General features: G+C 40.9%; 1 protein-coding gene across 1 annotated transcript in view; it reads left to right on the forward strand.

Annotated features, from left to right (window-relative positions):
- PIAS4 (protein inhibitor of activated STAT 4) overlaps nucleotides 1–15,186 on the forward strand; it is a 146,830-nt gene that overhangs the window by 80,118 nt on the left and 51,526 nt on the right. The window contains exons 7-9 of the mRNA XM_073651102.1: nucleotides 6,508–6,613; nucleotides 6,783–6,856; nucleotides 7,858–8,018. Of these exons, the coding sequence (XP_073507203.1) occupies nucleotides 6,508–6,613; nucleotides 6,783–6,856; nucleotides 7,858–8,018 (341 nt within the window). The remainder of the gene's footprint in view (nucleotides 1–6,507; nucleotides 6,614–6,782; nucleotides 6,857–7,857; nucleotides 8,019–15,186) is intronic.

Here is a 15,186-nt window from a genome sequence, read left to right on the forward strand (position 1 = left end):
CACCAATAACAACGTCAAGTCATCCCGCAAAAAACGAGCCGTCACATGACTGTCTGCCAAAATTTGGAAAAATTATAGCTCTCAAAATATGGCGATGCAAAAACTAGATTTTACAAAAAATGCGTCTTTTAGTGTGTGACAGCTGTCAGTCATAAAAACCCCATATGATTCTGCCATTGCTGTAATCACACCGACCCGAAGAATAAAGTCGTCTAATCACTTATACCGCACAAGGAACGGCGTCAAAAATAAACTCTTGAGTTAGGATTGGGCTAGGGTTAGGGCTGGGTTTGGGGCTAGGGTTGTGCTGGGGCTAGGGTTGTGCTGGGGCTAGGGTTGTGCTGGGGCTAGGGTTGTGCTGGGGTTAGGGTTGTGCTAGGGTTAGGGCTGGGGTTGGGATTTTTTTCAAAAGTAAGAAAAAAAGATGACGATATGGCGACTAGTGTTGAGAGCAAGTGCTCGCTACTTGAGTTTGCATCGGGTGCTCTGGTATGCATTTAGTATCGTGGGTATTTGAGTGACATGCTCGAGTCTCTGCCCCATATGCTTCGCGGCCAAAAAACTTTACGGGGATTGCCTGCCATGCACGAGCGATCCCCGCATGTTTTTTTTTGGATGTCTAATAACCGTGAAACATGCGGAGCAGGGACTCGAGCATGTCACTCGAGCACACGCTGTACATGGTGCATACCTGAGTACCCGATGCAAACTCAAGTAGCGAGCACTTGCGCTCAAGAATAATGAAAACTTATTCAATATGATGACCTAATGTAAACAAATAATGTGCCGTACCTCTGGGTTCAAAATGTTCACTATACACCTTAATAAAATCTTTGAGGGGTATAGTTTCCAAAATGGGGACACTTGTGGGGGAGCTCCACTGTTTAGGCACATCACGGGCTCTCCAAACGCGACATGGTGTCCGCTAACAAATTGAATGGAAAATCGGCTCAAATTGTTAGCGGACGCCATGTTGCGTTTGGAGAGCCCCTGTGTGTCCAAACATTGGAGCTCCCCCACAAGTGACCCCATTTTGGAAACTAGACCCCCCAAGGCACCTATCTAGATGCATAGTGAGCACTTAGAACCCCCAGGTGCTTCACAAATTGATTCGTAAAAATGAAAAAGTGAAAATAAAACACTTTTTCATTTTTATGAATCAATTTGTGAAGCACCTGGGGTTCCAAGTGCTCACTATGAATCTAGATAGGTGCCTTGGGGGGTCTAGTTTCCAAAATGGGGTCACTTGTGGGGGAGCTCCAATGTTTGGGCACACAGGGACTCTCTAAATGCAACATGGTATCCGCTAACAAATTGAATGGAAAAATCGGCTCAAATTGTTAGCGGACACCACATTGCGTTTGGAGAGCCCCTCTGTGCCCAAACTTTGGAGCTCCCCCACAAGTGACCCCATTTTGGAAACTAGACCCCCCAAGGCACCTTTCTAGATGCATAGTGAGCACTTGGAACCCCCAGGTGCTTCACAAATTGATTCGTAAAAATGAAAAAGTGAAAAAAAAAACACTTTTTCATTTTTATGAATCAATTTGTGAAGCACCTGGGGTTCCAAGTGCTCACTATGAATCTAGATAGGTGCCTTGGGGGGTCTAGTTTCCAAAATGGGGTCACTTGTGGGGGAGCTCCAATGTTTGAGCACACAGGGACTCTCCAAATGCAACATGATATCCGCTAACAAATTGTCGGCTCAAATTGTTAGCGGATATCATGTTGCATTTGGAGAGTCCCTGTGTGCCCAAACATTGGAGCTCCTCCACAAGTGACCCCATTTTGGAAACTAGACCCCCCAAGGCACCTATCTAGATGCATAGTGAGCACTTGGAACCCTCAGGTGCTTCACAAATTGATTCATACAAATGAAAAAGTGTTTTTTTTTTCACTTTTTCATTGTTACGAATCAATTTGTGAAGCACCTGGGGGTTCCAAGTGCTCACTATGCATCTAGATAGGTGCCTTGGGGGGTCTAGTTTCCAAAATGGGGTCACTTGTGGGGGAGCTCCAATGTTTGGGCACACAGGGACTCTCTAAATGCAACATGGTGTCCTCTAACAAATTTAACGGAAAATCGGCTCAAATTGTTAGCGACACCATGTTGCGTTTGGAGAGCCGCTGTGTGCCCAAACATTGGAGCTCCCCCACAAGTGACCCCATTTTGGAAACTAGACCCCCCAAGGCACCTATCTAGATGCATTGTGAGCACTTGGAACACTCAGGTGCTTCACAAATTGATTCATAAAAATGAAAAAGTGTTTTTTTTTTTCACTTTTTCATTGTTACGAATCAATTTGTGAAGCACCTGGGGGTTCCAAGTGCTCACTATGCATCTAGAAAGGTGCCTTGGGGGGTCTAGTTTCCAAAATGGGGTCACTTGTGGGGGAGCTCCAAAGTTTGGGCACACATGGGCTCTCCAAACACAACATGGCGTCCGCTAATTATTCAAGCAAATTTTACAATCAAAAAGTCAAATAGCGCTCCTTCCCTTCCGAGCCCTGCCGTGTGCCCAAACAGTATTTTTTCCCCAAATATTGGGTATCTGCGTGCCCAGGGGAAATTGCACAACAAATTTTGGGGTCCATTTTTTCTTGTTACCCCTGTGAAAATAAAAAAAATTGGGTCTAAATTAACATTTTTGTGAAAAAAGTTAAATGTTAATTTTTTTCTTCCACATTCAAAAAATTCCTGTGAAGCACCTGAAGGGTTAATAAAGTTCTTGAATGTGGTTTTGAGCACCTTGAGGGGTGCAGTTTTTAGAATGGTGTCACTTTTGGGTATTTTCTGTCATAAAGACCTCTCAAAGTGACTTCAAATGTGATGTGGTCCCTAAAAAAATGGTTTTGTAAATTTTGTTGGAAAAATGAGAAATCGCTGGTCAACTTTTAACCCTTATAGCTCCCTAACAAAAAAAAATTTTGGTTCCAAAATTGTGCTGATGTAAAGTAGACATGTGGGAAATGTTATTTATTAACTCTTTTGTGTGACATATCGCTCTGATTTCAGGGCTTAAAAATTCAAATTTTGAAAATTGCAAAATTTTCAAAATTTTCGCCAAATTTCCGTTTTTTTCACAAATAAACGCAAGTGATATCGAAGAAATTTTTCCACAATCATGAAGTACAATATGTCACGAAAAAACAATCTCAGAATCAGGGGGATCCGTTGAAGCGTTCGAGAGTAATTACCTCATAAAGTGACAGTGGTCAGAATTGTAAAAATTGGCCCGGTCATTAACGTGCAAACCACCCGCGGGGCTTAAGGGGTTAAAAACAGGGTGGCACATGGTAAGGAGCTGAAACTCCTAAACCCTTCATGCAATTTTAATGTGGATACCCTCAAATGAAAGCTGAAAGTCTGAACTTCAACTGCATCTGAATTGTTTTGTTTAAAATTCATTGTGGTAATGTCTAGAACCAAAGTTAGAAAAATGTTGTCTCTGTCCAAACGTATGTATGTATGTGTATGTATGTGTATGTATGTATGTGTATGTATGTATGTGTATGTATGTATGTATGTGTGTATGTATGTATGGAGAGAGATAGAGATGGAGAGAGATGTTTCATCAAGATACTCGCGGACTACTCTTGAATAATGTGGAGGGGCCCCATCTTGTTGGAAATAAAGGTCATTTGAATTAGGCTGTTGCTGTAACTGGGGAGCAACTTGATTCATTAGAATTTCAAGATATTTATCTCCTGTGACTGTTCCATCAAAAAATATTGGTCCTAAAACACCAAAACTTGAAATACCACCCCAAACATTGACACCAGGCTCATTTAGTTGTTGCTCTAATGTTAAATGCTTGTTCTTATTAAACCAGTAAATACAATTATGTCTGTTAATATGGCCGGATAATTTGAAAGAAGCTTCATCACTCCACATAATGTTATCTAAAATTACTGGATTTTCTTCAATATCGTTAAGCATAATCTCACTAAATTGCAGCCGCCGGTCTTGATCATCCTCCAATAAACCATGAATCAGACGTGGACGATGAGCTTTCCACCCAATAGATTTCAGGATTCGCATGGTAGAAGCTCGTGAAATTCTCAATTCCAAAGAGGCTCTTCTGGTGGACTTTTTTGGACTCTGAACAAATGTTTCAGCAACAAGTTGTTTATTATCTTCTGTACAGACTGTTTTGGGTCGACCAGTTTTTGGAGCATTAAGGATTGAGCCAGTGGCATTGAATTTGTCACGAATGCGGTAAATGGTTTCTCTTTGGGGCTTGAGTACCAAATGTTTCATTTTCCAAAGAGTCTGTGAGGAATGAAAAGTGGAATCTGATTGATTGGTTGCAAAGGGCAACTGAGCCAGTTTCACTTTACACCATGTTTGATAAATCTCCCCCTTCATAACCTTATTACACTTTCTGTCCACCTACTTTTGGACCACCCTGTATATATGAAAAAAATAGTAGAAACAGCATTCCAAAAAATAGATGATTTATTAGCTCAGCAGGAGCTGCTGCAACGTTTTGGCTGGATACAGCCTTTTTCAAGCCTTGAAAAAGGCTGTATCCAGCCGAAACGTTGCCACAGCTGCTGCTGAGCTAATAAATCTATTTTTTGGAATGCTGTTTCTGCTATTTGTTTTCATATGTAAGAAGGTTTGGTATTTACCTGGAGGACGGGCACCCACCCATTTACATTTTGTTTGCTTGTGCATATATGTATGTATGTGTATACAATCAATTTCACATGCTGTTGTGCAAATGGAATAGACAATAGATGGAAATTATTGGCAATTATCAAGACACCCTCAATAAAGGAGTGGTTCTGCAGGTGGGGACCACAGACCACATCTCAGTACCAATGCTTTCTGGCTGATGTTTTGGTCACTTTTGAATGTTGGTTGTGCTTTCACACTCGTGGTAGCATGAGACTGACTCTACAACCCACAAGTTGCTCAGGTAGTGCAGCTCATCCAGGATGGCACATCAATGCGAGCTGTGTCAAGAAGGTTTGCTGTGTCTGTCAGCATAGTGTCCAGAGGCTGGAGGCGCTACCAGGAGACTGGCCAGTACACCAGGAGACGTGGAGGGGGCCGAAGGAGGGCAACAACCCAGCAGCAGGACTCCTACCTCCGCCTTTGTGCAAGGAGGAACAGGAGGAGCATTGCCAGAGCCCTGCAAAATGACCTCCAGCAGGCCACAAATGTGCATGTGTCTGCACAAATGGTTAAAAACCAACTCCATGAGGGTGGTATGAGGGCCCGACGTCCACAGATGGGGGTTGTGCTCACAGCCCAACACCGTGCAGGACGCTTTGCATTTGCCACAGAACACCAGGATTAGCAAAGTCGCCACTGGCGCCCTGTGCTCTTCACAGATGAAAGCAGGTTCACACTGAGCACACGTGACAGACGTGACGCCGTGGAGAGCGATCTGCTGCCTGCAACATCCTTCAGCATCATCGGTTTGGCAGTGGGTCAGTAATGGTGTGGGGTGGCATTTCTTTGGAGGGCCGCACAGCCCTCCATGTGCTCTCCAGAGGTAGCCTGACTGCCATTAGGTACCGAGATGAGATCCTCAGACCCCTTGTGAGACCATATGCTGGTGCGCTTGGCCCTGCGTTCCTCCTAATGCAGGACAATGCCAGACCTCATATGGCTGGAGTGTGTCAGCAGTTCCTGCAAAATGAAGGCATTGAAGCTATGGACTGGCCCGCCCGTTCCCCAGACCTGAATCCGATTGAGCACATCTGGGACATCATGTCTCGCTCCATCCACCAATGTCACATTGCACCACAGACTGTCCAGGAGTTGGCGGATGCTTTAGTCCAAGTCTGGGAGGAGATCCCACAGGAGACCATCCGCAACCTCATCAGGAGCATGCCTAGGCGTTGTTGGGAGGTCATACAGGCACGTGGAGGCCACACATTTTGACTTGTTTTAAGGACATTATATCAAAGTTGGATCAGCCTGTAGTGAGTTTTTCCACTTTAATTTTGGGGGTGACTCCAAATCCAGGCCTCCATTGGTTAATAAATTTGATTTCCATTGATTTTTGTGTGATTTTGTCAGCACATTCAACTTATCCAGATAAGTTCTCTGTGGGGTCTAGTTTCCAAAATGCTGTCACTTGTAGGGGGGGTTTCCACTGTTTAGGCACATCAGGGGCTCCCCAAACTCGATATAGCATGTGCTAATTATTTAAGCAAATTTTATATTCAAAAAGTCAAATGGCGCTCCTTCCCTTCCGAGCCCTGCCGTCTGCCCAAACAGTGTTTTTTCCCCACATATGGGGTATCACCGTGCTCAGGAGGAATTGCACAACAAATTTTGGGGTCCATTTTTTTCCTGTTACCCTTGTGAAAATTGCGTAAATTGACACTGGTCAGAATTGTAAAAATTGGCCTGGTCATTAACGTGCAAACCACCCTCGGGGGTAAAGGGGTTAATTTACTGTCAATTTAGTTATGCAGAATTAACAAATATGTCTGTCATGTTGTTAGTTTTCCGCAATCACCTACTTATATTTGTTTTCTTGAACAGAGTTATTCTGTGGGCTTGTATTTGGTAAGACAGAGAACCTCGTCAGAACTTTTACAACGTTTAAAAACCATTGGAGTGAAGCATCCAGAATTGTGCAAGACCCTTGGTAAGATTTAGTTTGAAAACAAACAGTCCAAATCCGTAGTTCAGCTGCTTTTTCCTGAAATTTGTCAGTGTGGCATCTAATTTTTGCTCATGTTGCTAAGCAAAATGACTATTTTGTTATAATAAGAGATATTAAATCACTGTTTTCTTCTTTTTCTCAATAAATGTAGTAAGGGATAAACTGCGTCTAGATCCAGACAGTGAGATTGCTACCACTGGAGTCAGAGTATCACTTATTTGTCCGGTAAGACAATAGGAGCTGTGACAGGCATGGATTATTTATATGCATCACTGCAGTTGTCATTAAGAGCAGAAGCTGTAATTCTGTTTGATTTTTTTTATTGGGGTTTAGCTGCAATACCAGCAATGACTATTTACAGAAGTAGTGCTGTAAAGAACAGAAACTTTATTAAAGACTAATAAAAGCAGGTATAACAAGACAGATAAACAATGTTTCAACCCTGAGTGTTCAAAACCACAGCCCTTGAGAAAGTGAACATAGAAAAACGCTCGTCAGGCCTGGTGTCGATCTTTGGTCTGTCAACCGGAGTCCTCTTCACCACCACGGTATGGTTTATCCCTCTGGGTCACATCACACTGGTAACTTCCAGGTTCTGGTATATTATGGACAATACTGTGCTATAACTATTATTGGTAACTTTGAGGGCGTTCTCCTGCCATACTAGCAGATGCTGTTTATAGTGGATGTCTAAATGTGATTTTGACCACTCAGGGTTAACACATTATTTATATGTCCTGTTATATCTGCTTTTATTAGTCTTTAAAGGGGTTGCCCACTAGTTTTACATTGATGCCAGCTCCGATAACAGCTGAAAGGCGGGGGTGCGGCTTGCGGGACCCCGGTCGATCATACATTGATGCCCTATCCTATGGATAGGGCATCAGTGTATAAGTAGTGGACAACCCCTTTAATATAGTTTGTGCATTTTATACCTTAGTAATTCTGCTTCCTCCTTTTTTTTACATGTTTTTTTTTTTTTTTTCAGGTGATCCGCGGCGCCGACTAGGTGCAGGGTTTCACTCATAATTTAAATTGGCAAATAGCGGTCTCTGTTTAAAAAAAAAAAACAAACATTTTTTTTTTTTTTTTTTAATTTAACAAATAAGGACCTGGTCATGTAATACGCTACAGATCATTTTTGGCTTCGCAGACACTAAAAAAAAAAAAGTGTGTGACACTTTGTTGCTCCAGGCTGTAGATAATATTGAATTTCTGTTTTGCAGCTTGTAAAAATGCGCCTAACCGTACCATGTCGAGCGGAGACCTGTGCCCACCTCCAGTGCTTTGATGCGGTCTTTTATTTACAAATGAATGAAAAGAAACCGACGTGGACATGCCCTGTATGTGACAAACCAGCTCAATATGATCAGCTTATAATTGATGGGTGAGATGTACCTTTTTTTTACTGGCACTAAATATTATTTTGTGTTAGGCCATTTGGTTTTGTAAAAACTATTCTTTCAACGTTTAACAGTTTTTCAGCCAATAAGTCAAATAATTTGCTAACCACCCACAAATGACCTAACAACCTTTAGTTGGGTACTGCAGGAATACAGTGGAGAAAAGAAGTATTTGGTTACAAAACTTGGTCAAGAACTACAGGAAATGTCTGACCTCTGCAATTGCAAATAAACATAGTAACATAGTTTTTAATGTTGAGGGAAGACTAAGTCCATCTAGTTCAACCCATAGCCTAACATCCAGAGGAAGGCAAAAAAAAAAACCCATGTGGCAACACTAAGCTCCACATTGGGGAAAAAAATTCCTTCCAGACTAGTTCCCTGGATCAACGCCCTATCAGGGAATCTAGTATTTATAACCTGTAATATTATACTTTTCAAGAAAGGCATCCATGCCCTTCTTAAATTTTAACATTGAATCACTCATTACAACATCATGCGGCAGAGAGTTCCATAGTCTCACTGCTCTTACAGTAAAGAATCCGCGTCTGTGATTATGATTAAACCTTCTTTCCTCCAGACGTAGAAGATGCCCCCTTGTCCCCGTCTCAGGCCTCAGAGTAAAAAGATCAGTAGAAAGGTCTTTGTACTGTCCCCTCATATACTTGTACATAGTAATAAGATCATCCCTAAGCCTTCTTTTTTCCACAGTAAATAACCCCAAGTGTAATAACCTGTCTTGGTATTGCAGACCCCCCAGTCCTCTAATAACCTTGGTCACTCTTCTCTGCACCCGCTCTAGTTCAGCTATGTCTTTCTTATACACCGGAGACCAGAACTGTACACAGTATTCTAAGTGTGGTCGCACTAGTGACTTTTATAGAGGTAAAATTATGTTCTCCTCGTGAGCATCTATGCCTCTTTTAATGCATCCCATTATTTTATTTGCCTTTGCAGCAGCTGCCTGACACTGGCCACTAAACGTTAGCTTGTCGTCCACCAATACACCCAGGTCCTTTTCAGTTACAGTTTTGCCCAGTGTTTTACAATTAAGCATATAATTATACATTTTATTTCCTCTGCCCAAGTGCATTACCTTACATTTATCCCCATTAAAGATTATTTGCCATTTATCAGCCCAAGCTTCTAGTTTACATAGATCCTCCTGTAATATAAAATTGTATTAATTACTCTGCAGAGTTTAGTGTCATCTGCAAATATTGAAATATTACTCTGTATGCCCCCTACAAGGTCATTAATAAATGTTAAAAAGAAGGGGGCCCAATACTGACCCCTGTGGTACCCCACTGTTAACTGAGACCCAGTCTGAGTGTTTTCCATTAATAACCACCCTTTGTTTCCTATCACTGAGCCAATTCTTAATCCACATACATATATTTTCCCCTATCCCCATTGTTCTCATTTTATGTATCAACCTTTTGCGTGGAACCGTATCAAAAGCTTTTGAAAAGTCCATATACACAACATCCACTGCATTTCCCTGGTCCAGTCCCAAACTTGCCGCCTCATAAAAACTGATCAGATTAGTTTGACAGGAACGGTCCCTCGTAAACCCATGTTGATATTGGGTCATGAGGTTATTCTTCTTCAGATACTTTATTATAGCATCTCTTAGGAAACCCTCCAGGATTTTACCCACAGTAGAGGTTAAGCTTACCGGCCTATAATTTCCAAGTTCGGTTTTTGTCCCCTTTTTGAATATTGGCACCACATTTTCTATACGCCAGTCCTGTGGTACAGACCCTGTTATTATGGAATCTTTAAAGATTAAAAATAATGGTCTATCTATGACATTACTTAATTCCTGCAGTACTCGCGGGTGTATCCCATCCGGGCACGGGGGATTTGTCAACTTTAGTGATTTTTAGACGCCGCCGTACTTCCTGCTGGGTTAAGCAAGTGACATTTAATGGAGAATTTTTGTTATCACTAATCATGTTTTCTGTCATGCGATTTTCTTGTGTAAATACGGTTGAAAAAAAAATCAGTTAGCATATTGGCTTTTCCTCATCCACCATTTCACCCAGACTATTTTTAATGGGGCCAACACTATAATTTTTTAATTTTTTACTATTTATGTAGTTAAAGAATATTTTGGGGTTATGTTTACTTTCTCTGGCAATGATTCTCTCTGCCTCAATCTTTGCTGCCTTGATTTGTTTTTTACATAATTTATTTAATTTTCTATATTTATTTAATGCCTCATCACTACCTACTTGCTTTAGTTCTCTAAATGCTTTCTTTTTGTCACTTATTGCGCCCCTTACAGCTCTATTTAGCCATAGTGGTTTCCTCCTATTTCTAGCATGTTTATTCCCAAAGGGTATATATTGTGCACAGGTCCTATTCAGGATGTTAATAAATGTCTCCCATTTGCTGTGTGTAGCTTTATGTTTCATGATATCGTCCCAGTTTATTGCACTAAGATCATCTCTCAACTGTTGGAAATTAGCCTTCCTGAAGTTTAGTGTGTAGTAGAGGGGTTACAGGGACATCTTATTAAAGGTTACATGAAAACGTATTATTTTGTGATCACTATTACCCAAGTGACCCCCAACTCGTATATTTGATGTGCGGTCTGGCCTGTTGGTTAACCACTTCGCACCAGAGCCTGTTTTTGCCTTCGTGACCGGGCCAATTGTTTCAATTCTGACCACTGTCACTTTATGAAGTAATTACTCTGGAACGCTTCAACGGATTCCCCTGATTCTGAGACTGTTATTTCGTGACATATTGTACTTCATGATAGTGGTAAAATTTCTTTGATATCACTTGCGTTTATTTGTGAAAAAAATCGGAAATTTGGCGAAAATTTTGAAAATTTTGCAATTTTCAAACTTTGAATTTTCATGCCCTTAAATCAGAGAGATATGTCACACAAAATGGTTAATAAATAACATTTCCCACATGTCTACTTTACATCAGCACAATTTTGGAACCAAAATTTTTTTTTTGTTAGGGAGCTATAAGGGTTAAAAGTTGACAAGCGATTTCTCATTTTTCCAGCAAAATTTACAAAACCATTTTTTTTAGGGAGCACATCATATTTGAAGTCACTTTGAGGGGTCTTTATGACAGAAAATACCCAAAAGTGACACCATTCTAAAAACTGCACCCCTCAAGGTGCTCAAAACCACATTCAAGAACTTTATTAACCCTTCAGGTGCTTCACAGGAATTTTTGGAATGTGGAAGAAAAAAATGAACATTTAACGCTCTTCACAAAAATGTTACTTTAGACCCAATTTTTTTTATTTTCACAGGGGTAACAGGAAAAAATGGACCCCAAAAATTTTTGCAATTTCTCTTGAGCGCACTGATACCCCATATGTGAGGGAAAACCACTGTTTGGGCGCACTGCAGGGTTCGGAAGGGAAGGAGCGCCATTAGACTTTTTGAATGTAAAATTTGTCTGAATAATTAGCAGACACCATGTTGCGTTTGTAGAGCCCCTGATGTTCCTAAACAGTGAAAACCCCCCCCACAAGTGACACCATTTTGGAAACTAGACCCCTTAGGGAACATATCTAGATGTGTGGTGAGCACCTTGAACCCCAAGGTGCTTCACAGAAGTTTATAATATTGAGCTGTAAAAATAAAATTTTCACGTTTTTCATCCCTTAATTTTGCATTATCATAAGGGTAATAGGATAAATTGCACCATGAAATCTGTTGTGCAATTTCTCCTAAACACGCCGATACCCCATATGTGGAGGCAAACCACTGTTTGGGAGCACGACAGAGCTCGGAAGGGAAGGAGCGCCATTTGACTTTTTGAATGTAAAATTTGTTTGAATAATTAGCGAACGCCATGTTGCATTTGGGGAGCCCCTGATGTGCCTAAACAGTGGAAACCCCCCACAAGTGACACCATTTTGGAAACTAGACCCCTTAGGGAACTTATCTAGATGTGTGGTGAGCACCTTGCACCCCCAGCTGCTTCACAGAAGTTTATAATATTGAGCCATAAAAATAAAATTTTCACATTTTTCCCACAAATAATGTTTTTCATTCCCTAATTTTACATTATCATAAGGGTAACAGGATAAATTGCACCATGGAATTTGTTGTGCAATTTCTCCTGAGTACGGCGATACCCCATATGTGCGGGAAAACCACTGCTTTGGTGTACGGCAGGGTTCGGAAGAGAAAGGAGCGCTATGTTGGCTGGGATAGGCAGCAGACACCATGTCACATTTGAAGAGTCGCTGACATGCCGAAACAGCAGAAACCCCCACAAGTGACCCCATTTTGTAAACTACACCTCTCAAGGAATTCATCTAGGGAAGTAGTGAGTATTTTTTAATTTTTAAATTTATACCATTGGGCAGTGAAAAAAGCATAATTATATTTTTACCACAAAAAAATGTTTTACCCTCAGATTTTACATTTTCACACAGGGCAATGGGTAAAAATGGTGCCGAAATGTGTCACACAATTTCTTCTAAAAGTGGCAATACCCCATATGTGGCTGTATCGTACCGCTCAGCCATACGGCGAGATCTGGGGGGGGGGGGGGAGCGCTATTTGACAATTGGAGAACAAATTATTGTAGAATAGGCATTTGGATTTGGGAGCCCAACATTTTCTGAATTTCTTTTGGGGGGCAAGGGCCATTTTGCTTTTCCAGAGCCTTTCTGCTACCAGTAACTTGGAAGTCCCTTATATTTTTAACAGATGACGGACCTGAGTGGGGACTAGCTTTTTTTGAGGACTGAGTTGAAGCTTTTATTCGGAACATTTTACGTAACATTTATCCGGCGCTCTAGGCTGAGCACTTACATCGGGGTTTCCATCTAAATTTCCAAGTGATGTAATTCAGATGAAACCCCTGCGGATCCATTCACTGTAATGAGGCAGCAGAGTTACTCTGGACTCCGTGGCCAACCGCACTTTTATGCACGCCTAAAACAAATGACACCGTGGGATCACAGGCCAGACTGTATCCACAGTGGCCTATATCTGCCTCATTACAGGGAATCTTCCGTCATGGGTTCCGGCTGAATCACATATTTCAGAGATTTACACGGAAGCTCTGGCGTAAGTGCTCAGCGCAGAGCGCAGGATAAATGTGTGCCGAGCAATACTGCGATCTTTGGGAGACATAATAAACAAATCATTAGCAGGTGAAGAATTGGTTTTATTTATTTTTTACGCCGTTCCTCGTGCGGTATAAGTGATGAGATTACTTTATTCTTCGGGTCGGTGAGATTACAGAGATACCAGATTTATATCGGGTTTTTATGACTGACAGCTGTCACACACTAAGACGCTTTTTTTTTTTGCAAAATCTAGTTTTTGCATCGCCATATTTTGAGAGCTATAATTTTTCCATATTTCGGCCGACAGAGTCATGTGATGGCTTGTTTTTTGCGGGACGAGTTGACATTTTTATTGGTACCATTTTTGGGTACGTGACATTTTTTGATCGCTTTCTATTCCGTTTTTTGGGAGGTAAAATTAACAAAAACCAACAATTCAGGAATTGTTTTTTGAGGTTTTTTTTTATGCCGTTCTGCGTGTGGTAAAAGTGGTCAGGCAGCGTTATTCTTCGGGTCAGTACGTTTACAGCGATACACTTACTGTATATTTTTTTATGTTTTGGCGCTTTTACACAATAAAACAATTTTATAGAAAAAATATTTTTTTTCCATTGCTTTATTCTGAGAGGTATAACTTTTTTATTTTTCGGCTGATGGAGCTGTATGGCGGCTTGTTTTTTGCGGAACAAGATGACGTTTTCAGCGGTACCATTTTTATTTTCATTTTGCTTTTTGATCGCATTTTTTTCCACTTTTTGTTTGGCGATATGAGGAAAAAGCATAGTTTTTTGCTCCGTTTTTTATTTATTTTTATTACGGTGTGCACAGAGGGAATTAATTAGTGTGACAGTTTTATAGCTCGGGTTGTTTCGGACGTGGCAATACCAAATATGTGTACTTTTTTATTTTTGCATAAATATATGGATTTATCGGTTTAATATTTTATTTATTTATTTTAATTTTTTTTTTTAAAACTGTTTCAAAACATTTTTTTTTACTTTTTTTTACATTTTTACTTAGTCCCTGTATGGGACATTAATTTTTATTTTTCTGATCCCTGATTTCATGTAATGTAATAGACATACAGTCATATGAAAAAGTTTGGGCACCACTATTAATCTTAAGCTTATTGTTTTTTAAAAATTGGTGTTTTTGCAACAGCTATTTCAGTTTGATATATGTAATTACTGTTGGACACAGTAATGTTTCTGCCTTGAAATGAGGTTTATTGTACTAACAGAAAATGTGCAATCTGCATTCAAACTAAATTTGACAGGTGCATAAGTATGGGCACCTCACCAGAAAAGTGCCATTAATATTTAGTAGATCCTCCTTTTGCAAAAATAACAGCCTCTAGTTGCTTCCTGTAGCTTTTAATGATTTCCTGGATCCTGGATGAAGGTATTTTTGACCATTCCTCTTTACAAAACAATTCCAGTTCAGTTAAGTTTGATTGTCGCCGAGCATGGACAGCCCTCTTCAAATGATCCCACAGATGTTCAATGATATTCAGGTCTGGGGACTGGGATGGCCATTCCAGAACATTGTAATTGTTCCTCTGCATGAATGCCTGAGTAGATTTGGAGCGGTGTTTTGGATCATTGTCTTGTTGAAAGATCCATCCCCTGCGTAACTTCAAGAATCTGCTGATACTGAGTGGAATCCATGCGTCCCTCAACTTTAACAAGATTCCCGGTACCGGCATTGGCCACACAGCCCCAAAGCATGGTGGAACCTCCACCAAATTTTACTGTGGATAGCAAGTGTTTTTCTTGGAATGCTGTGTTTTTTTGCCGCCATGCATAACGCCTTTTTGTATGACCAAACAACTCAATCTTGGTTTCATCAGTCCACAGGACCTCCTTCCAAAATGAAATTGGCTTCTCCGAATGCGCTTTTGCATACCTTAGCCGACTCTGTTTTTGGCGTGCTTGCAGAAACGGCTGCTTTCGCATCACTCTCCCATACAGCTTCTCCTTGTGCAAAGTGCGTTGTATAGTTGACCGATGCACAGTGACACAATCTGCAGCAAGTTGATGCTGCAGCTCTCTGGAGGTGGTCTGAGGATTGTCCTTGACTGATCTCACCAT

The sequence above is a fragment of the Phyllobates terribilis genome, unplaced genomic scaffold, assembly GCF_046119375.1.
Source record: "Phyllobates terribilis strain yellow unplaced genomic scaffold, ASM4611937v1 Scaffold_1__5_contigs__length_1240528914, whole genome shotgun sequence".
Classification (NCBI taxonomy): Eukaryota; Metazoa; Chordata; class Amphibia; order Anura; family Dendrobatidae; genus Phyllobates; species Phyllobates terribilis.